We start from the raw sequence: 22,180 nt of genomic DNA, 5'->3' as shown, positions 1-22,180 counted from the left end.
TTTTCAGAGTCAAAGAATGAACTTAGCAAACACTCAATGTAGAAGAGCCAGGGAGAGGGTTTTGTTTAGAGATAAAGTGAGAAGACAGAGCTTGTGGAACAAGGGAGCCCGGGGTGGTGCATTGTCTAGGGGATTTATAGGCAGTTGAGGATTTGGGGGAACTTGATGAAGGACTTACGGGTGTGAACTTGTTAAAAGTGGTCTTAGAATGTTCGTCCCTGATGAGACATTAAGTCCCTTTTAGCATGCTAAAGGGATTAGCATAATAAAATATGGGCTATGCTGAGATACTTTCCTTTTATCTGTGGAATATTAACTGATCTCATTGAAGAATGACTCTAGAGCTTAATGTTTATTTGATAGGGGGTTTCCTTGCATGTTGTTACACTGCTGACTGTAATTATCTTGCCTTGCTTTTTCTGGAGGCCCTCACCCTACTCTGACTACACCCATGGTCCCTGTCTCAGTATTATTATTGTGCAGTAGGAAGTGAGGATTAGGATTGCAAATTATTCTCTTAATGGATTCTACCAGGGACACAAAGACTAGACTGATTTAATATTTTGAGCATTCCAGGCTGGTTTTCTCAGGTCACAAGTGAGGGGTGAGTGGTGGTGAGTCTTGTCGCACTGTCAAGAATGGCTGCAGAGCATCTCCACAGCACAGCATGAGCTAACGTGGGTGACTTGGGGCCTCTACAGCGTGCATACCTCTCTTTACTCCCAGCCATAGGGAACCACAAAATTTCTTTTTATTTCATATCCCAAATGGAAATACAGCAAAAGCTGGACAATAGTCTCCAAGTCCCATCCTTCATGTCTCTTGAAAAGAATACACCCAGTATAACTCCATGGGGAAAATATGTTTCCAGCCTGGGGCAAATTACCTTTGAAGCTCAAATTTTTCAAGGGAGAAATAGTGGGAGAAATCCATTTATTGCTTACAAGCAGTAGTCCACTTCTGCTCACCAGCGTCTGTGTGAGCAGGCTACAAAAAAGTGCCTCACCAAACACCTCTGTTCCAGATATACCCTCGCTCCCCCCACCCTTGCAATCACCTGTTGATATGGACTACTTCTCTCCACCCCTTGGAAACAACTATTGATATGCAAATGCACTAAGGCCAGGCTAGACATTACAATTTTGTAATATTTCCAGAATCTCTAGCCTGGCCTTAGTGCATCCACATATCAACAGGAGTTCCTCAGGGTTGGAGAATGGCTTATCTCCATTATCAATGGGTAATTACCTGGGCGACTGGAGGGCCTATTCTGAACCGGAGAGGTTAGGGGGAGTGTTGGTTTGCTTCTGTGGGAGCAGGAGAGAGACGGCCTCAGACCACATTTGTAAGCAATAAACGGGTTTTAAACTTAATTTCTCCCTTTGACTGATTTCAGTTTTAGAGGTATTTTGCCCCGGGATTTCCTCTCCCTGTACTTACACCCACACCCAGGCTTTAGGAAACCAAGGAGTATCTGGGGTCAGATGTGATTGGTTTTGGAGCTCTTCTCACTGCAGTGCACCAAGTGCAAAAGACAAAGCAGGCTCCAGGGAGCAACCCGCCCGCCTGAGCCCTAGGACATCTTCCCTGGGCCGGTCGGGTCACCCCGCGGGAAGCGCCACGGGGCAGCGCCCACCCTGCGCGGCTCGGGTGGAACAGAAGTTCAGCAGCCGCCAGTTGGGCTGCGGGAGAAGCCTGGCACTGTGACTTGGCGGGGAGGAGAGCGCGAGGGGGACGGGGGGTGGGGGGGCGCAGGATACCGACCCGTCGGAGCGCGGGAGCGCGGTGCGGGCAGAGGGCGGCGCGGCTCTGTCTTGGCGCGCACGCGCTTGAGCCTGCGCCCGGTGGGGCGGGCCGGGACGCCACTCCCACGCCCTTGGGTTGGCCAGCGCCCCCTTTTCCTTCCGCTTCCGACACGCACTGTCAGTCGAGCTGGTTATGTGCGGCAATAACATGTCTGCTCCGCTTCCCGCCATCGTGCCCGCCGCCCGCAAGGCCACCGCTGCGGTGAGTGGCGGCGGCCGAGCTCGGAGAGGCCCACTTGGCCCGCTGCCCGCGACTGGCCCTCGCGCGGGGTGGGCGTCGTAGGCCGGTTGGCGACCGGTGGGTGGGGACCGCTCTGCAAGAGGCGTCTACGCGGCCCGGGCTGCTGTATGGGGAGAGAGCTGAGATCGCAACCGTGACCCAGAATCAACCCACACCGCAAAGCCCCGCCCTCGCGTCCCTGTCCTGCAATGCCGAGCTAGTGCGGCTCGCCGGACCCCCCTGGGACCCGGCTGTCTGGCCCCAACGTGGAGGGAAAGGCACCCTAACTCGAGGTGGCCTCGTAGTATATTTCTGCCTTGTTTGTGGATGATGGAAGTATTGAAGTCCGCAAGAAAATGAGTTTATTTTCTTTCCTTGCACTCTTGGCCTCAATTTTACAACTTTAATGTAGTGTCTTAAAAAATCAGAGGTGCTGTTTTTTAAGAAATTTGTGTATGAGAATCTCAAACTAACTTTTTGCCCCCGGAAGCTCCTTTTTGTGATGGAAAAGTTCTACAGTGTCTGAGAGACTTCTATGGTTTGACTTGAAAGAGACAAACTATTTTTCGAAGTATGTGATCATTTACACTTAACATAAGTGTCTAACTGGGAATTCTCTCATTGTTAAGACCCCACGTTAATTTTCCCAAGGAGAAAAGTTAAGTATTTTTGCCGTTTAAGAGAGGTCTCTGGAGGTTAATTAACTGGCTGAAGGTAGTGTTCTGCAATTTTGCTATCCACCTTAACCAAAGCTCCAGTGTGTTAACAATCCTGTGTGGGTTCATTTAGGCATTGCTTATTAATTTTGCCTCTTCTCTTCTAGGTGGTTTTCCTTCATGGATTGGGAGATACAGGGTAGGTACCATTATTAGTAACAGTAATGAAATGGGGTCATCCAACTCTGTTTACATGATCAAAGGTTTAATATTTAACAACTCTGAGAGTGTATTAAAAAAGATTGCAAAGTAATATTTCTTACAGTCCAGTGATAAGATACAATCTTTTCTTTTTTGAAAATTCCCAGAATTTTCCCCTCATCATCTTGAATTTGTCGTTTTTGAACTCCTGTTTCTGGAACATTATTAAACTGCGCACTCCTCCCTGTTGACTTGCTGTGGGTATTGGATATTAGAGATGGGTGGGAGGTTTGTAGTCAGTGTCCAATTGAGAGCTTTCTAGAGGAATTAAAATTTCAGGGCAGGTTGAGGAGAAGAACTAGTTGATTTTCATAAGAGAAATAGCAACGTGGGATAAACAATGCTTTGAATGAGAGCTTAGATGTTCTCTTAGAAGAAAAAATCAGAGGGCAGGGAATGCAACTCAAAGACTTATTGGAGGCTTATCAAAGAAATTTTGTTGTACTAACTTTAGATAAATGATTTATCTTTCAGGCTTTTTCTGTATTAAAAGTTTTTGTTTTTAATTTAAATCTGATTATCTGTTTGAAGTATAGAGAAAAATTACTGTAACAAAATCATTGATCTAAAGTTTCAGACTGGGAGGAAAACTGAAGATAGATAAATTATGATAAAGAGACAAACTATTAAATCTTGTTTACAAGGAGGTGTTGAGCTAGATTATTTCTTAAAAGTGGTTCCTAATATTCTTTATGCCTACTAAGTAGACGTACATGATACATAGATTCCTCATGAAAAAAGGGTTTGGTGGCCATACTTTGTATGCTGTTACGGAAAGTATAGAACTCTTTTTGGCAATCAGGTAGTTTTATGAAAATAACTCTTATTTTACTATTTATTTAACTAAACAGATGTTTAGAGAAGCTTTGTTTTACAACCAAAAGCTGTAAAGCTTTTGCTGAAAACCAGGGAGGAACTTGCTACCCTATAAGTTTCCAAATAAAGAGAATTTCTAGGCCTGAAGAATCAGTCTGAAAGAAAAAGACTTCAGTGTAGGAAGGTTCTCTGTGGACCCCAATTTAGCCAGATTACATAGACTGAAGTTAAGAGTGATGAACATGTGAGATCTAAATATATCAAGAGCATCCATAACATCTTGACTTAAGAAGCAAATTTATATAAAAAATCACAAATCTCCCAGTTCTGAAAATATTTTGTGAGACAGCACTGAAGAAAAGCTGACTCTGGATTAGTGCCATGAATATGTAATGGAACTCAGAACCAACCAATCTGACAAGTGGCAGTTTAATGTTTAAAATACTTTTGGAGAACTGAAGTACATTTGTCAGGTTAACTTTCTGGATAATGGGGATTAAGCAATTGAGTTTGTTACTATAATAATGGGCATGTTTTGTTCCTCTTTTGGTTAAGATTCTTTTTCACAGAACCAACCACGCTGTGCTGTCTGGTACCTTAGCTCTTGCAGTCTGTCCTTACAGATTCCTCATGAAAAAAGGGTTTGGTGGCCAATTAAAATTGGGAGACCCTGTATAATTCCTTATTTGCTCAATTCTAATATGTCATTTTCCCCACAGTTTTATGTTCTGAGATTGGTACTCATCTTAATACATGTGTTTTCTCTTGGTGGTGATTTTTTTTTTCCCCCCTCAGAAGTGTTTTTTACAGTGGTGCCTCTTAGTGACTAGGAAATATAACGTGGTATGTTCTTCTCCTGAGGACTTACAGCATATGCACTAGCATGTTTAAAGTGCTGGAAAGTTCTGCAGTAAAAAAACATCTGACTCCCAAAGTGTTCCTATTCATAACATGTATAATAAATGTGAAATTAGTATTCAAAGAAATACTTTGTAGACCATATTGTATTGCAAGAGATCAGCTTTCCTTTCAAAATAAAAATAGCTTTCGTTAGGATTATGAAAATGTTACATTTGTGTTGTAAAAGAGTTCAAGATGCAGATATGCTTGAGAAGAGAATGAAAATTAGTTGAAATTGTATGACCCAGAGATACATGTTTATGTTTGATGGCATTTAAAAAAAGTTTTAGTTTGAAGTGTTTTCAAATTTATGGGAAGAGTTGTAAGAATAATAGTTTCCTAAATACATTTTACCCAGATGTACTTATCTCTACCAAATGTTACTCTGTTTAGTAATCCCTTTGAAAGTAAATTGCAGATACTGTGATTCCTTATTTCCAAACACCTCAGCATGTGTCTCCTAAGAGCAAGGAGAGTCTCTTATGCAACCACAGAGAAGTTGACAAATTCAGGAAATATAGCACTCATTTTAATATTACCTAAGAAAGAAATCCTGCTATTTGCAACACCATGTATGGACCTAGAGGGTATTATACTAAGTGAAATAAGCCAGGTGGAGAAAGACAAATGCCATATAATTTCACTTAGTTGTGGACTCTAAAAACAGAACAAAACAAAATGAACAAAATAGCAGTTCTAGGACTTTTTCCTTGTGACTTTTTCCTTAAAATCTGAGTAAAGAACTTTGTGGAGAACACAAATGATTGTATTTTTATGCATTTGTCTGTATGGGTCTTGTGTGTACAGGTTGAAATGAGTCCTTCAGACTCTTGATAAGCCTGTGCTTAACAAAAAATACTTAGTTTTTTTCAGTCCGAATTTATTTTTATGCAGCTGAGCATTGCCCTCAGGCTGGTTTATTTGAGTGTGAGAGGACAGGTGCTAAAGGTGTAGGGCCACTGAGGGCAGCTCTCTTGGGTGATGACCATGCACTTTATAACTTTCGTACAGTTAGACATTGTAGAGAGGTCTTTTGGAAATGTGGGCTGAGACTTGAGTTCAGCTAGGAGAGACAGGTAAGCACAGCAACTTAACGATTACCCAATAGACAATAGAAACAGCAACTTTTTGAGTAACAGTTTAGTCAGAGGGGGCAGCAACAGAGAGTTTAGTGCCCAGGATGAGAGATTCCATTCTGGCGAGGGCCAGGATCCATGGCATGCAGGTGTCCATTAGTCAGAGGGTACTCGTCAGATGCGGATGTGGAGAGGATCTGGAGGTCTGGCTGGGCTTTCTACTGATATATTTCTTTGTCTGGAGTATGGGCTCTTCTCACTCTGGAATGATGGACCCACAGAGTGATGCCTGTAACTTTGAGGGCAGTAGGAATAGTTAGAATAACAATGTGGGGCTCAGTCTATTGAGGTTTGAGGGAGTTTCTTTTTCAATTTTTGACTCAGACTGAGTCCCCAGCCTGGAAGGAATATACTGGGGTCCCTAAGGAGATCAGGGCTCTATGGTATATTGCTGCAGATTATTTAGGGTGTCTCTTAAGGCTTGTAGCTGTTACTCTCTTATTTCCTATCTGGCATAGGTTCCCTGGGAGGCTTCCTAGACATGGGGGACGGTGTCTATATACTAATTCAAAAGGGGAAAAGCCTTGAGTCCCAGGTGTGCAGTGAGCATGTAGGAGAGCCAAGAGCAGTAGGTCTGGCCACGGGAGGCCAGTTTCTTGGCAAAATTTAGTTAGGGTGCCTTTGAGGGTGTGATTTATTCGCTCCACTTTCCTTGAACTTTGTGACCTGTATGTACTGTGGAATTTCCAGGTAATGTTGAGAGATTTAGTTCAAATCTGTACTGCATCTGCTACAAAGGCAGGTTAGTATTGCTTTTTGAGGAGGGCTTCTAGTGCAGTTTTCTTAGGTGGGTGAGCTGATGGTATTTGCTGACTAGATGCCTTCCGGTTGCAGTTGGGACAAAGATGTGTCTGTCAGGCAGCAACCATCTTTTTTTGTTGTTGTTAGGGTGGCTACTTCAGCCATGGCCCAGTCTCTCTCTTTTTCAGTATACTTGGGTGGAGGGGCCTCCAATGGGGGCATTAGAGCCATGGTGAGGGAAGGAGCTTTATCTGTTTTTATTGGCCACTTTTTTAGCTGCCTTATCTGCCAGCTGGTTCCCCTGTGTTATAGGGTTGTGGTTTTTTTTTTTTTTTGGTGTTCTTTGCAATGCAGAATTGCTACTTTTTCTGAGAGCCAGACAGCCTTGAGGAGTTATAGTATTGTGCCAGCTGAGAGTTGGAGAGGAATCGGTGTCCCTGTGTGTTTAAGAGGGACACAACAGTATGGGGGACTTTGACATTTACTTTTTTGTCTCAGAGTAAGTTTATCTGCTTTTTTAATGAATAGAACTGTGGCTGCCAGTGTCCTGAGGCAGGGTGGCCATCCTGCCTCAATTGGGCTTAATTTTTTTTTTCTGACAGGTATGCAACCGGCTGCTGCCAGGGCCTAACAGTTTATGTGAGAACTTCAAGGGTCACTTTTTTTTCATGTTTGAAGAGACTGAAGGGCTTTTTTTGTATTTGGCAGGCCTAGGACTGGTGCCTGTTCTGAAGCAGCCTTCATTTCCAGGAAGGTGGCTCTTGCTTCTTCTGTCTAGACAGGGGGTCCTCAGTATTGCCCCCCCAAGGAGGCTGTAGAGGGGTTTTGCCATTGCCGAGAATCTGGGAATCCAGATTTTGCAGAACCCGGTGGTCCCCAGGAACTTTCGTGTGCCTTTTTTCATCTGGAGCTGGGCTAAGGAGATAATGACCTTTTTCTTCTTCAACCTTAGTGCCCTTTTTCCCTGGGTGAGGAGGAAGTGCAAGTACCGGACTTGCTGCTAGCATATTTGTGCCCTTTTTCATCCTGAGTCTGACAGGAGTTGCAGGACAGCTTTTGTGCCTAATGCACAATTTTCCTGGGTGTCACTGCCAAGGAAGAGGTCATCTATATACTGCAGGAGGGCGCAACTCATGGCTTTCTTCGGAAAGCTGACAAGGTCTGAGGCCAGTGCCTCTTCAGAGAGAGTGGATGAGTTCTTGAACCCTTTTGGAAGCCATGTCCATGTTAACTGCGTCTGCCGCCCCATATCTGGTTCAGTCTATTCGAAGGCAAACAAGAGCTGGCTTTGGGGGGCCAGCTGGAGGCAGAAAAAGACATCTTTTAAGTCTAGGCAAGTGAACCATTTGGCAGACTCTGGAATCTGGCTGAGGAGGGTATACAGATTTGGGACCAGTGGGTGTACAGAAACAGTCACTCTGTTAATGGCTCGCAGGTCTTGAACAGGCTGGTGCGTCCACTTGGTTCAAAAATTATTTGGGCTCCGAGCTTTGAGAGTATATTTTGGCTGAAGAGGGTAACAGGGCACTCGGGCAGGTAGAGAAACTTATGTCAGGCTTTGGGGCTTCTAAGTTCACATTGGCGGGCTCGGCAAAAGTGTTGCTGGAACTGCTTATGTTCCAGTGGCTCGGAGAATAGCTGCAGTCTTTTTTTTTTTTTTTTAAATAATTATTTTTTATTGAAGGGTAGTTGACGCACAGTATTACATTACATTAGTTTCAAGTGTACAACACAGTGATACAACATTTATATACATAATTCTAGGTTCCAGCTATCACCCTACCAAGCTGTTACAATATCTTGACTATATTCCTTATGCTATACATTACATCCCGGTTACTTATTTATTTTACCATTGGAAGTCTGTCCTTTTTTTTTTTTTTTTTTTTTGTGAGGGCATCTCTCATATTTATTGATCAAATGGTTGTTAACGACAATAAAATTCTGTATAGGGGAGTCAATGCTCAATGCACAATCATTAATCCACCCCAAGCCTAATTTTCGTCAGTCTCCAATCTTCTGAGGCATAACAAACAAGTTCTTACATAATGAATAAGTTACATATTGAACAGTACAAGGGCAGTCATCACAGAAACTTTCGGTTTTGCTCATGCATTATGAACTATAAACAGTCAGTTCAAATATGAATACTCATTTGGTTTTTATACTTGATTTATATGTGGTAGCTGCAGTCTTTTTATTGAAGGGGGCTACAGGGAAGGAGACCACAGAGTGTTCTGCCCCTGTGTCAACCATAAAAGTCATCTGTTGTTCCCCCACTTTCATTTTGACCATGGACTCATGGGGGCCAAGCGTGAGAGGGCCCAGTCCTTGTCAATCTGAGGCTGTTCCTGCTAGACTAATGAGCCTTTTTCTGTGAGGATCCTCCCAGCAGTGACTGGGCTTCGGGGCTTTGCCTTGGTTGGGGCATTTGTTCTTCCAATGCCCCTTCTCTTCACAGTAAGTACACTGGTCCCCCTGGCTAGGGGCGTCCTAGGCTTCCCCCCCCTTGGCAGCCAGCTTTTCTCTGCCTTTTGGTCATCTCTCTTTCTTTTAGGGCAGCTGCCAGGAAGCTGGCCTTTTTCTTCATTTTTCTTTCAGCCTCTCTGTCAGCCTGAACTTCTCTGTTTAGATATACATTGTTGGCAATTTTAATCAGTTGAGTGATATTTATCCTGGCAAAGCCTTTAAGATTTGGAGCTTTTGTCTGATGTCTGGGGCAGCTTGAGCTACGAGTGAGGTGTTGACCATCTGCTGGCTTCCTGGTGACTCAGGATTGAAGGGCGTGTAGATGTGATAAGCATCACACAGTCTTTCATAATAATCTTCAGGAGACTCTCCTGGTTGTTGAGTGACTGAAGATACTTTGGTCATGTTTATAGGCTTTTTGGACCTGGCTTTGATCCCCTGGAAGAGGGCATCTTGATATCGGAGGATCTGGGGCTGCCCCTCAGGGGTGGTGAAGTCCCACTTGGGGTGCTCCTCAGGGACAGTGATTTCAGCCCATGCATGCCAACCAAGGACCCCGGCTGCCTCCTCTCTTCCATTGTGAACAGGGTGTAGAGAAGTTGTTGGCAGTCTTTCTAGGTTGGCTGATAGGTTTTGAAGAGGGATTCCATTAGATCAACGAAGGCTTGCGGCTTCTCTGAGTACGATGGGGTGTTGTGTTTCCATTTGAGGAGGTCAGTCATGGAAAAGGGTTGGTAGTAAAGCATGGACCGGCCTGGCTGGGTAGTCCCGTCCTCATCACGCCTCTCAGGTTCCCGTGTCTTTCACACTGGCATCTAGAGGTTGCCTGCTCCCTGCCGAGGGCGCAGTCTGGCTGTTGGTCCAGGGGAGAGTGGGTCCACTCGTTCTGGAGTTGGCAGGGAGGCTAATGGCAGCAAGGTGACTGGGAGCTGGTGCTGATGGTCTTGGGGGCACATAAGGCGGGGGCAATATTAGCTCTTCCTCCGGGTTACCAGCAAAAATTTGCGGAGGCTTAGGCTTCTGCTGATTCTTTGCAGGCTTCTTTGTTGAGGCAACTAAGACCCTACCCTGACTCTGCCTGTTGCAAGCGAACCACACCCAAGGGGGAAGAGTCTGGGCAACTCCTAACCAGGAGTTAAAGTATGGGAACTGATTAGGATGACCTGGATCTCTAGGGACAACCCGCCAGACTCAGTGGATTGTTGGGACATCTAGGGTTCCTTCTGGAGGCCACTCTACACTAAAAGTGGGCAATACAGATTCACACAGGGCTTTCAACCTGCCGGGAGTTAATTTTACTCTGTAGTCTTCTGAAAATCCCTTCCTGAAATTCTTGATCATAGTGTCAAGGACTGTGGGTTTACTGTGCTCTGACCCCATGACGTGTCCATGGAAGGTGCCACGACACAGACAAGGGAGGGGTGCCTCCTCTAGAGAGGAGACCAGTCAGATGCCCGTCCGTTAGCGCTCCTCGCAGAGACTTTGGTCAGCCTTGACTAAGGTGCACCCGTATAAGTCCTGGGCCAGGTCAGGCGAAGCTGAATCACCCATATGCCGTGACGGCTGACTGCGAATGCGGCAAAGGGCCCACTCAGATTCCATAGCACAGGCCGTGGAATCACAGATTCAGTGCAGACTGAATGACTTCAGCTGCCCTGCACACTCACTCACACACTCAGATCAGAGTTTAAACATTCACCCTGGGAATGTCTACCTGTGAGACTTCTTAAGAAGTCTCCAGGAGGTGACCAGGCTCCCCTTCCACCCCAATGGCTGGGACTGGCTGGGTCAGGTGCCCCAGGGCATTACCAGATTCAACATCAGAATCAGGTCCTCACCTGCCAAGCCTCCTTGAGTCCAGCGGGAACAGCAGAGGTGGGATGGCTCAGGGCGACCAGGTGGGAGACTGCCCAAAGATCAGGCAGGGCACGCCTTCTCTGTTGCTATCTCCCGTTCCATCACCATGCTGCTGTTGCCCCAAACTGGTGGCAACAATGGGCCAGCGTGGTTGGGTTTCCCAGTCAGGGAACCAAACGCTATGGAAAATATTGTTATGGAAAATACTGGAAAACCTGGACTGGATCACTGATGGAAGAACTAAGCAGCACTCAGAGGTCTTGGAGTGTCGAGGTTTTATTTCACACCGGCAGGCTCAGAGAGAAGTAACCTCCCAAGGTCTGAGCCCCGAGCACAAGCAAGGGGAGCAATTTATATTATTTTGATATGTGGCATTTCGGCATGCGCAGGGTAAAAGAGGAGCCTGGAGGAGGAGAGGAGGGAGCTGGGAGTGCTTTGCCAACTGGAGGAAAAAAGCAGTTTGCTGACCTTGACGGCTGTGTTGAATTCCTTATCACTCTGAGACTGTATAAATTGTACATCAAATTTTCACCCAGCATTTTTAGCATCCATTGATGATTCTTGCTTGAATCAATTATTGTTTGAGGTGATGTTCTAACACTCTCACTCCTTTTATGTTTATTAGTTTGCCCCCTCCATTTATTTAGTATGGACTTACAGATTTATTTAATGGGTTATATCCCGTCATTGTTATGTTTTACATTTTTAAACTTCTTTTAAAATACCTCCAAAATGTATATAAAAGTTACAGAAATAGTATTTAGTGCTTCTTTATGTATTCTGAGTATGCTACTCTTACCAGGCACTTGATTTGTAAATGTCATCTCCCATTTTGTGGGCTATCTTTTCTTGATAGTGTTTGTTAAAGCAGAATAGCTTTTCATCCTGATGAGTTTCAGTTTATCTTTTTTCTTTGGTTGCTTGTGCTTTTGGTGCTACATCTAAGAAATCATCCAATTCAAGATCATGAAGATATACATCTTTTTTCTTCTAAATGTTTTATACATTAAGTTACATTTAGGTTTTTGATCCATTTTGCCTTAATTTTTACATGTGATGTGAGGTAAGGGCCCATCTTTATTCTTTTCATGTGAATGAATTTAATACCACTGAACTGTACACTTAAAATTGTGCACTAATGTTATAATGGCATAACCAGGTACTGACAACCACCATTATACTTCCTATCTTTTCTGATTTTGATTATTCTAAGTACATTATGTAAGTGGAATCATACAGCATTTATCTTTTTGTGACTAGTTTATTTCACTTAGTGTGACATCTTCACTGTCCATCTGTGTTGTAGTGTATTGCAGAATTTCCTTTTTAAAGGAGGGGAATATTCCATTGTATGTATATACTATATTTTGCTTATTCATTCATCTGTCAGTGGATATTTGGATTGCTTCCACATTTTAGCTCATGTGAATAATGCAACTATGACTGGGGGTGTAGAAATTCTCTTTAAGAACCTGTTTTCAGTTTTGGCTGCGTATATGCCAAGAAGTGAAATTGTTGGATCATATAGTAATTGTATTTTTAATTTTTGAGGACTCACTGTTTTCTTACATTCTCACCAGTATTGCACCATGGTTCTGATTACTCCACATCCTTGTCAACATTTGATGCTGTTTTCTTAATAGTAGCCAACCTAATAGGTCTGATACTGTATCTCATTGTAAGTTTGATTTGCATTTCCCTAATGATTAGTAATGTTGAGCATCTTCTCATGTTTCTTGGTTGTTATTAAATTTTTTTTTTTGTACGAATTCTTTTTTATTAAGGTATTATTGATATACACTCTTATGAAAGTTACACGTGACAAACAATGTGGTTACTACATTCTCCCATATTATCGAGTCCCCCCCATGCCCCATTGCAGTCACTGTCCATCAGTGTAGTAAGATGCCACAGAGTCACTATTTGCCTTCTCTGTGCTACACTGTTTACCCCTTGATCCCTCCCACCCACTGTCCCCCACCCCTCCCCTTTGGTAACAGCTAGTCCCTTCTTGCAGTCTGAGAGTCTGTTGCTGTTTTGTTCCTTCAGTTTTGCTTCATTGTTATACTCCACAAATGAGGGAAATCATTTGGTACTTTGTCTTTTTCTGCCTGACTTATTTCACTGAGCATAATACCCTCTAGCTCCATCCATGTTGTTGCAAATGGTAGGATTTGTTTTCTTCTTATGGCTGAATGATATTTCATAGTGTATCTGTACCACCTCTTCTTTATCCATTCATCTACTGATGGACACTTAGGTTGCTTCCATTTCTTGGCTATTGTAAATAGTGCTGTGATAAACATAGGGGTGCATATGTCTTTTGGTATCTGAGAAGTTGTATTCTTTGGGTAAATTCCTAAGAGTGGAATTTCTGGGTCAAATGGTATTTCTATTTTTAGTTATTTGAGGAACCTCCATATTGCTTTCCACAATGGTTGAACTAGCTGAGGAATTTTTTTTTTTTTTAATTTGTTTAGATAATTATTTTTTATTGAAGGGTAGTTGACGCACAGTATTATATTACATTAGTTTCAAGTGTACAACACAGTGATAAAACATTTATATACATAATTCTAGGTTCCAGCTATCACCCTACCAAGCTGTTACAATATCTTGACTATATTCCTTATGCTATACATTACATCCCGGTTACTTATTTATTTTACCATTGGAAGTCTGTCCTTTTTTTTTTTTTTTGTGAGGGCATCTCTCATATTTATTGATCAAATGGTTGTTAACAACAATAAAATTCTGTGTAGGGGAGTCAATGCTCAATGCACAATCATTAATCCACCCCAAGCCTAATTTTCATCAGTCTCCAGTCTTCTGAGGCATAACAAACAAGTTCTTACATGGAGAACAAATTCTTACATAATGAATAAGTTACATATTGAACAGTACAAGGGCAGTCATCACAGAAACTTTCGGTTTTGCTCATGCATTATGAACTATAAACAGTTCAAATATGAATACTCATTTGGTTTTTATACTTGATTTATATGTGGATGCCACATTTCTCTCTTTATAATTATTATTTTTAATAAAATGCTGAAGTGGTAGGTAGATACAAGATAAAGGTAGAAAACATAGTTTAGTGTTGTAAGAGAGCAAATGTAGATGATCAGGTGTGTGCCTGTAGACTATGTGTTAATCCAAGCTAGACAAGGGCAATAAAACATCCACGTATGCAGAAGATTTCTCTCAGAACGGGGGGGTGAGGTTCTAAGCCTCACGTCTGTTGATCCCCAATTTCTCACCTGATGACCCCTCTGCGACTGTGCCTGTCTTAGGTTGTTCCTCCCTTGAGGAATCTTACCCGTCTCTGGCTAACCAGTCATCTTCCGGGGCCATACAGGGAAATGTAAAGTTGGTAAGTGAGAGAGAAGCCTTATTGTTTGAAATGGTTAGCTTTTTGTTTCTTTGCATATTTTTGCCCTGTAGCTTCTATGCCCAGCATTTGTCTTAAGGTATCTTTACCACTTGGAAGAATTATGATACTCGGTAAATTTGATATGAGGCACGAATTCTATTTAAGGGTTGTAATTAGGAAGGAAGAAGAAAAGCTATAGAAGTAGCAGGCGGCAGAAAACCTGGGAAGATTGATTATTTCTTTGACATATCTTCTTGTAGAGTAACTTCAGCATGTATAGGTTTTAAGCTACTACTTAAATTGCGCACACACATTAACATAATAGGAGTATAGTTACATAACCAAAGCATATCTGTAATTACCAGTCATCTCCAGTGAAACCAAGAAAACCAGTTAGGCACCTTAGGCATTTGTGAAAACTTATCTATGATATGGTGGATATTGTCCAACTGAACTTGAACAGTCTGAGAGAAATCAGACAAATTAAAACAACCCATTCCTGGGGACTGTTCACATCCCTTATGTTCTTTTAACAGTAAACAGTCTGTAGTTGTAAGATTTTGGAGCGCTACAATTTGCACTTCTCCTAATTCTTGGTTGAGTTCCAACAGTATAGATCCAGTCAAATTTGTTTTTTCACTATATGCACAGGCCAGCTTAGATATCTCCTTCATTCCCATGGCAAGTCCAGGAGCTGGTGGGATGAGTGCATCTACAGCTGTAGCAGTGCGTGGATCTTTGTTGGGATTTCTTGATGACCATCTTCTGGCATGAGTCTTCCAGAGAGTGCTGATGTTGGAAGTTCTCTTTCATATCGTATCTTAGTTCATTTTCAGGGTAGCCCAATTAGGCTTTGATTTCTGTATAAACGCAAACAGACCCTTTGCCTACACTTGTATATGCCCTTTATACCCTTGTGTAGAACTCATTGGAGGTTACCACACAGGAACAGTCCTTTTTTTTTTGTTTGTTTGTTTTGTTTTGCTTTGTTTTTGGTATCACTAATCTACACTTACATGACGAATATTATGTTTACTAGGCTCTCCCCTATATCAGGTCTCCCCTATAAACCCCTTTACAGTCACTGTCCATCAGCATAGCAAAATGTTGTAGAATCACTACTTGCCTTCTCTGTGTTGTACAGCCCTCCCTTTTCTCCTACCCCCCCATGCATGCTAATCTTAATACCCCCCTATTTCTCCCCCCCCTTCTCCCTCCCTACCCACCCATCCTCCCCAGTCCCTTTCCCTTTGGTACCTGTTAGTCCATTCTTGAGTTCTGTGATTCTGCTGCTGTTTTGTTCCTTCAGTTTTTCCTTTGTTCTTATACTCCACAGATGAGTGAAATCATTTGGTATTTCTCTTTCTCCACTTGGCTTGTTTCACTGAGCATAATACCCTCCAGCTCCATCCATGTTGCTGCAAATGGTAGGATTTGCCCTTTTCTTATGGCTGAGTAGTATTCCATTGTGTATATGTACCACTTCTTCTTTATCCATTCATCTATCGATGGACATTTAGGTTGCTTCCAATTCTTGGCTATTGTAAATAGTGCTGCGATAAACATAGGGGTGCACTGATCTTTCTCATACTTGATTGCTGCATTCTTAGGGTAAATTCCTAGGAGTGCAATTCCTGGGTCAAATGGTAAGTCTGTTTTGAGCATTTTGATGTACCTCCATACTGCTTTCCACAATGGTTCAACTAACTTACATTCCCACCAGCAGTGTAGGAGGGTTCCCCTTTCTCCACAACCTCGCCAACATTTGTTGTTGTTTGTCTTTTGGATGGCAGCCATCCTTACTGGTGTGAGGTGATACCTCATTGTAGTTTTAATTTGCATTTCTCTGATAATTAGCGATGTGGAGCATCTTTTCATGTGTCTATTGGCCATCTGTATTTCTTTTTTGGAAAACTGTTCAGTTCCTCTGCCCATTTTTTAATTGGGTTATTTGTTTTTTGTTTGTTGAGGCGTGTGAGCTCTTTATATATTCTGGACGTCAAGCTTTTATCAGATGTGTCATTTTCAAATATATTCTCCCATACTGTAGGGATCCTTTTTGTTCTATTGATGGTGTCTTTTGCTGTACAGAAGCTTTTCAGCTTAATATAGTCCCACTTACTCATTTTTGCTGTTGTTTTCCTTGCCCGGGGAGATATGTTCAAGAAGAGGTCACTCATGTTTATGTCTAAGAGGTTTTTGCCTATGTTTTCTTCCAAGAGTTTAATGGTTTCATGACTTACATTCAGTTCTTTGATCCATTTTGAGTTTACTTTTGTATATGGGGTTAGACAATGGTCCAGATTCATTCTCCTACATGTAGCTGTCCAGTTTTGCCAGCACCACCTGTTGAAGAGACTGTCATTTCGCCATTGTATGTCCATGGCTCCTTTATCAAATATTAATTGACCATATATGTCTGGGTTAATGTCTGGATTCTCTAGTCTGTTCCATTGGTCTGTGGCTCTGCTCTTGTGCCAGTACCAAATTGTCTTGATTACTATGGCTTTATAGTAGAGCTTGAAGTTGGGGAGTGAGATGCCCCCTACTTTATTCTTCTTTCTCAGGATTGCTTTGGCTATTTGGGGACTTTGGTGTTTCCATATGAATTTTTGAATTATTTGTTCCAGTTCATTGAAGAATGTTGCTGGTAGTTTCATAGGGATTGCATCAAATCTGTATATTGCTTTGGGCAGGATGGCCATTTTGATGATATTAATTCTTCCTAGCCACGAGCAAGGGATGAGTTTCCACCTGTTAGTGTCCCCTTTAATTTCTCTTAAGAGTGACTTGTAGTTTTCAGAGTATAAGTCTTTCACTTCTTTGGTTAGGTTTATTCCTAGGTATTTTATTTTTTTTGATGCAATTTTGAATGGAGTTGTTTTCCTGATTTCTCTTTCTGTTGGTTCATTGTTAGTGTATAGGAAAGCCACAGATTTCTGTGTGTTGATTTTGTATCCTGCAACTTTGCTGTATTCCGATATCAGTTCTAGTAGTTTTGGGGTGGAGTCTTTAGGGTTTTTTATGTACAGTATCATGTCATCTGCAAATAGTGACAGTTTAACTTCTTCTTTACCAATCTGGATTTCTTGTATTTCTTTGTTTTGTCTGATTGCCGTGGCTAGGACCTCCAGTACTAAGTTGAATAACAGTGGAGAGAGTGGGCATCCCTGTCTAGTTCCCGATCTCAGAGGAAATGCTTTCAGCTTCTCACTGTTCAATATAATGTTGGCTGTGGGTTTATCATAGATGGCCTTTATTATGTTGAGGTACTTGCCCTCTATTCCCATTTTGCTGAGAGTTTTTATCATGAATGGATGTTGAACTTTGTCAAATGCTTTTTCAGCATCTATGGAGATGATCATGTGGTTTTTGTCTTTCTTTTTGTTGATGTGGTGGATGATGTTGATGGACTTTCGAATGTTGTACCATCCTTGCATCCCTGGGATGAATCCCACTTGGTCATGGTGTATGATCCTTTTGATGTATTTTTGAATTCGGTTTGCTAATATTTTGTTGAGTATTTTTGCATCTACGTTCATCAGGGATATTGGTCTGTAGTTTTCTTTTTTGGTGTTATTAAATTTTTTTGAAGAAATATCTGTTGAAGTCCTTTGTCATCTTTGAAACAGAGTGGTTTTTTACTGTTGAGTTTTAGGTTTCTATATGTTCTAGATACTAATCCCTTATCAGATGTTGCAGATATTCTCTCCCATTTTGTGGGTTGTCTTTTTACTCTGTTAATAGTGGCTTTGATGAATGAAATATTTGAATTTTCAAGTCCAGTTTGTCAACTTTTTCTTTTGTTGCCTATGCCTTTGATGTCATATCCAAGAAGCTGTCAAGCATTTGTCTTATGCTTTGTTCTAAGGATTTTATTGTTTGAGGTTTTCTATTTAGGTCCTTGATCTATTTTGAGTCAATTTTTGTACATTGTTCTTAGGGAAAGGTCTAATTCATTTTTTTTGCATGTGGAAATCTAGTTTTCACAGCACCATTTGTTAAAAAAGACTGTCCTTTCCCCATTGAATAGTTTTGGCACCCTTGTCAAAACTCATTTGACCATATCTTCAAGATTTACTTCAGTTTTCCCTTTTCTGATGCATTGGTCTGTATGTTTGTTTTTATGCCAATACCAATCTGTTTTGATTACTATAGCTTTGTAGTAAGTTTTGAAATCAGGAAGTGTGAGTCTTCCAGTTTTATTCTTTTTTTTCCAAGATTGTTTTGGCTATTCAGGATCTTTTGACATTCCGTAAGAATTTTAGGATGGATTTTCTATTGAGATTTTGATAGGGATTGCATTGAACATGTAGAGTGCTATTGGTAGTATTGACATTTTAACAATATTAGGCCTTCCAATCAATAAATATGGGATGTTTTTCCATTTATTTATGTCTTATTTAATTTCAGTTATGTTTTATAGTTTCCATTGTACATGTCTCTCACCTCTACAGTTAATTCCTAATTTTTTAATTCTTTGTGATGCCATTGTAAGTGGAATTGTTTTTTAAATTTCCTTTTCAAATTGTTCATTGTATATAGTAATACAACTGATTTTTGTGTTGACACTGTGTTCTATTTTGTTGAACTCATTTATTGGTTCTAACACTTTGTGGAATCTTCAGAGTATTTCTGAAGTTATATAATCATATAAGATCATATCATCTTGAGCAGAGATAATCTTCTTTCCAATTTAGATGGCTTTTATTTATTTTCCTTGCCTAATTGCTCTGGCTAGAATGTCCAGTACTATGTTAAATAGAAGTGGTAAAAATGTATACCCTTGTTTTATTCCTAATCTTAAAGGAAAAGCATTCAGCCTTTCACCATTGACTATGGTGTTTGCTATGTTTTTTTCATATATGGCTTTTATTATATGGGGTAGTTTCCTTCTTGTCTGTTTTAGTGAGTGTTTATCATGAAAGGGTGTTGACTTGTGCTTTTGGGTTATATTTTTCTTTATTAGTTGAGATTAAAAAGTGGTGTTTTTCCCTTCATTCTGTCAATATAGTATATTGCAGAGATCAGTTTTCTTATGTTGAGCCATCCTTGCATTCTATGAATAAATCCACCTGTTCATGGTATATAATCCTAGTAATATGCTGCTGAATTCTCTTGGCCTGTATTTTGTTGTGGATTTTGCTTCCATGTTAGTAAGACATACTGGTCTATAGTTTTCTTGTAGTTCTTTTCCTGGCTTTGATATCATGGTATTGCTGGTCTCATAGCATGAATTAGAAAATGGTACTACCTCTCAGTTTTTTTGGAAAAGTTTCAGAAGGATTGGTATTGGTTCTTCCTTAGTTGTTTGGTAGAATTCACTAGTGAAGCCAGATCCAGGGCTTTTCTTTTTGGGAAGATTTTGATTACTGATTATACCTCCTTAGTAGATACAGGTCTATTCAGATTTTCTATTTCTTTGTGATTTAGTCTTGGTAGGTTTTGTGTTTATAGGAGTTTGTTCATTTCATATAGGTTATCCAGTTTGCATACCATCATTCATTTTTTAATTGGATTATTTGTTTTTTGGTGTAGAGATATATGAGTTCTTCACATATTTGGGATATTAACTCCTTATTAGATATATCATTTGCAAACATCTTCTCCCATTCAGTAGGTTGCCTTTTCATTTTAATGGTTTCCTTCACTGTACAAAAAACTTTGGTTTGGTGTAGACCCAATTGTTTATTTTTTGCATTTGTTGCCCGTGCTTGAAGAGATAAATCCAAAAAACATATTGCTAAGACTAGTGTCTAAGAGTTTACTGCCTATGTGTTCTTTTAGGAAATTTATGGTTTCAGATCTTGCATTCAAATCTTTAATCCACTTTGAGTTTATTTTGTATACCATGTAAGTGGTCCAATTTCATTCCTTTGCATTGTTTTGCTTGAGATAAGTTTGGAAGGATCTGATAAGGCAGAAATAAGGCTGCACACAATAATATATTACAGGAAGAAATGTTTATTGCAAAGAGTTTAAATAAATAAGCAGATAGATGGAAAATGAAAGTAAGAATAAAAACTTCACCAGACCAAGCAGGCAGCATCTGAATTGCACCAGCTGGGTGGCCCCTGATTACAGCCTCTCTGGAGCCTCAGTGGGATAATGATCCCAGGCAGTGCATCCACAGGTGAGGCTTTGGGGCATTACCCTAGAGTTCCCACTTTATACTCCTGTACAAGCATCTTAAGCCTCATTCATTATGATTTCCTTCATGTGACCTTGTGAAATAATTGACTTCCAATGTTCTGTAAATTATAAAGCCTATGGATATATATGAAAAAATGTATCTCACAGTTTTCAGAGTACGGGTCTTTCACCTCCTTGGTTAAATACCTAGGTACTTTATTCTTTTTGATGCAGTTGTGAATGGGATTGCTTTTTAAATTTCTCTTTCTGCTAGCTCCTTATTAGTATATAGAAATGCAATAGATTTCTGTATATTAATTTTGTATCCTGCAGCATTATTGTTCTCATTTATTAGTTCTAATAATTTATTGGCTATATCTTTAGAATTTTCTATATATAGCATTACATCTGCGAATAGTGACAGTTTTATTCTTCCTTACCAATATGGATGCCTTTATTTTTCATGTCTGTTGTGGCTAGAATTTCCAGTACTATGTTGAATAAGACTAGTGAGAGTGAACACCCTCATCTTGTTCCTGTTAGAGAAAAAGCTTTTAGCTTTTCACCATTGAGTATGTTAATTATACATTTGTCTTGTATGCCTTTATTATGTTGATGTAGCCTCTATGTTCCCTCTATACCCACTTCATTGAGAATTTTTATCATGAATGAATGTGGAATTTTGTCAAGTGCTTTGTCTGCATCTATTCAGATGATCGTATGATTTTTATCATTCTTTTTGTTAATGTGGTTTATTGCATTGATTTTCTTATATTGAGCCATCCTTGTATACCTGGGATAAATCTCACTGATTATGATGATCTGTCCTTTTAATGTATTGTTGAATTCAGTTTCCTAGTATTTTGTTGACAACTTTTGCATACATGTTTATCATATAACTTTTTTTTTTTTGGTACTGTCTTTGGTTTTGGTATCGGTGTAATGCTGACTGCATAGAATGGATTTGGAAGCATTCTTTCCTCTTCAGTTTTTTTGGAATAGTTTAAGAAGGATGGGTATTAACTCTTTAAATATTTGGTAGAATTCACTGATGAAGCCACATGGTTATGGACTTTTTGTTTGTTGGGAAGATTTTTATTACAGATTTAATTTCATTACTAGTAATTGGTCTGTGCAGATTTTCTGTTTCTTGCTGATTCAGTCTTGGATGATTGTACATTTTTAGGAGTTTTTCTGTTTCTTCTAGGTTGTTCATTTTTTGGCATGTAACTTTTCATAGTAGTCTCTTATAATAATACTTTGAATATCTGTGGTGTCTTGTGATTTCTCTTTCATTTCTGATTTTGAGTCCTCTCTCTTTTTCTTGATAACTCTGGCTAGAGGTTTATCAGTTTTATCTTTTCAAAGAACTAGTTCTTAGTTTCATTGTTTTTTTTCTATCTTTTGTCTGTCTCTATTTCAGTTTTCCTTTTTCTGTTATTCCTTCCTTCTACTAATTTTGAGCACTGTTCTTTTTCTAGTTCCTTTAGGTGTAAGGTTATAATGGTGTTTTTATTTGCTAGGTTTTTCTTGTTTCTTGAGATAGACATATCACTATAAACTTACCTCTTAGAGATAGCATTTTTCTGTTCCAAAGATTTTGAAGCTTTGGTTCTGGTTTGCTTTTTTTTGTCTCCGAGTATTTTTTTATTTTGATTTCTCTGTTGACCTGTGGTTGTTTAGTAGCATTTTGTTCAGCTGCCACATTTGTGTTTTTTCTAGTTTTTTTCTTGTAATTGGTTTCTAGTTTCATACTATTGTGGTTGAAAAAGATGCTTGATATGATTTCTAGCTTCTTAAACTTAAGTGAGACT

General features: G+C 40.4%; 1 protein-coding gene across 1 annotated transcript in view; it reads left to right on the top strand.

The window, feature by feature from the left end:
* Positions 1-1,886: 1,886 nt before the first annotated feature.
* Positions 1,887-22,180, top strand: part of LYPLA1 (lysophospholipase 1) — a 35,770-nt gene continuing 15,476 nt past the window's right edge. The window contains exons 1-2 of the mRNA XM_036878929.2: positions 1,887-2,007; positions 2,849-2,880. Of these exons, the coding sequence (XP_036734824.2) occupies positions 1,939-2,007; positions 2,849-2,880 (101 nt within the window). The 5' untranslated portion in view covers positions 1,887-1,938. The remainder of the gene's footprint in view (positions 2,008-2,848; positions 2,881-22,180) is intronic.

The sequence above is a fragment of the Manis pentadactyla genome, chromosome 3, assembly GCF_030020395.1.
Source record: "Manis pentadactyla isolate mManPen7 chromosome 3, mManPen7.hap1, whole genome shotgun sequence".
NCBI lineage: Eukaryota > Metazoa > Chordata > Mammalia > Pholidota > Manidae > Manis > Manis pentadactyla.
The sequence above is the reverse complement of the archived record's forward strand: the minus strand, read 5'-3'. Positions and strand labels throughout refer to the sequence as shown.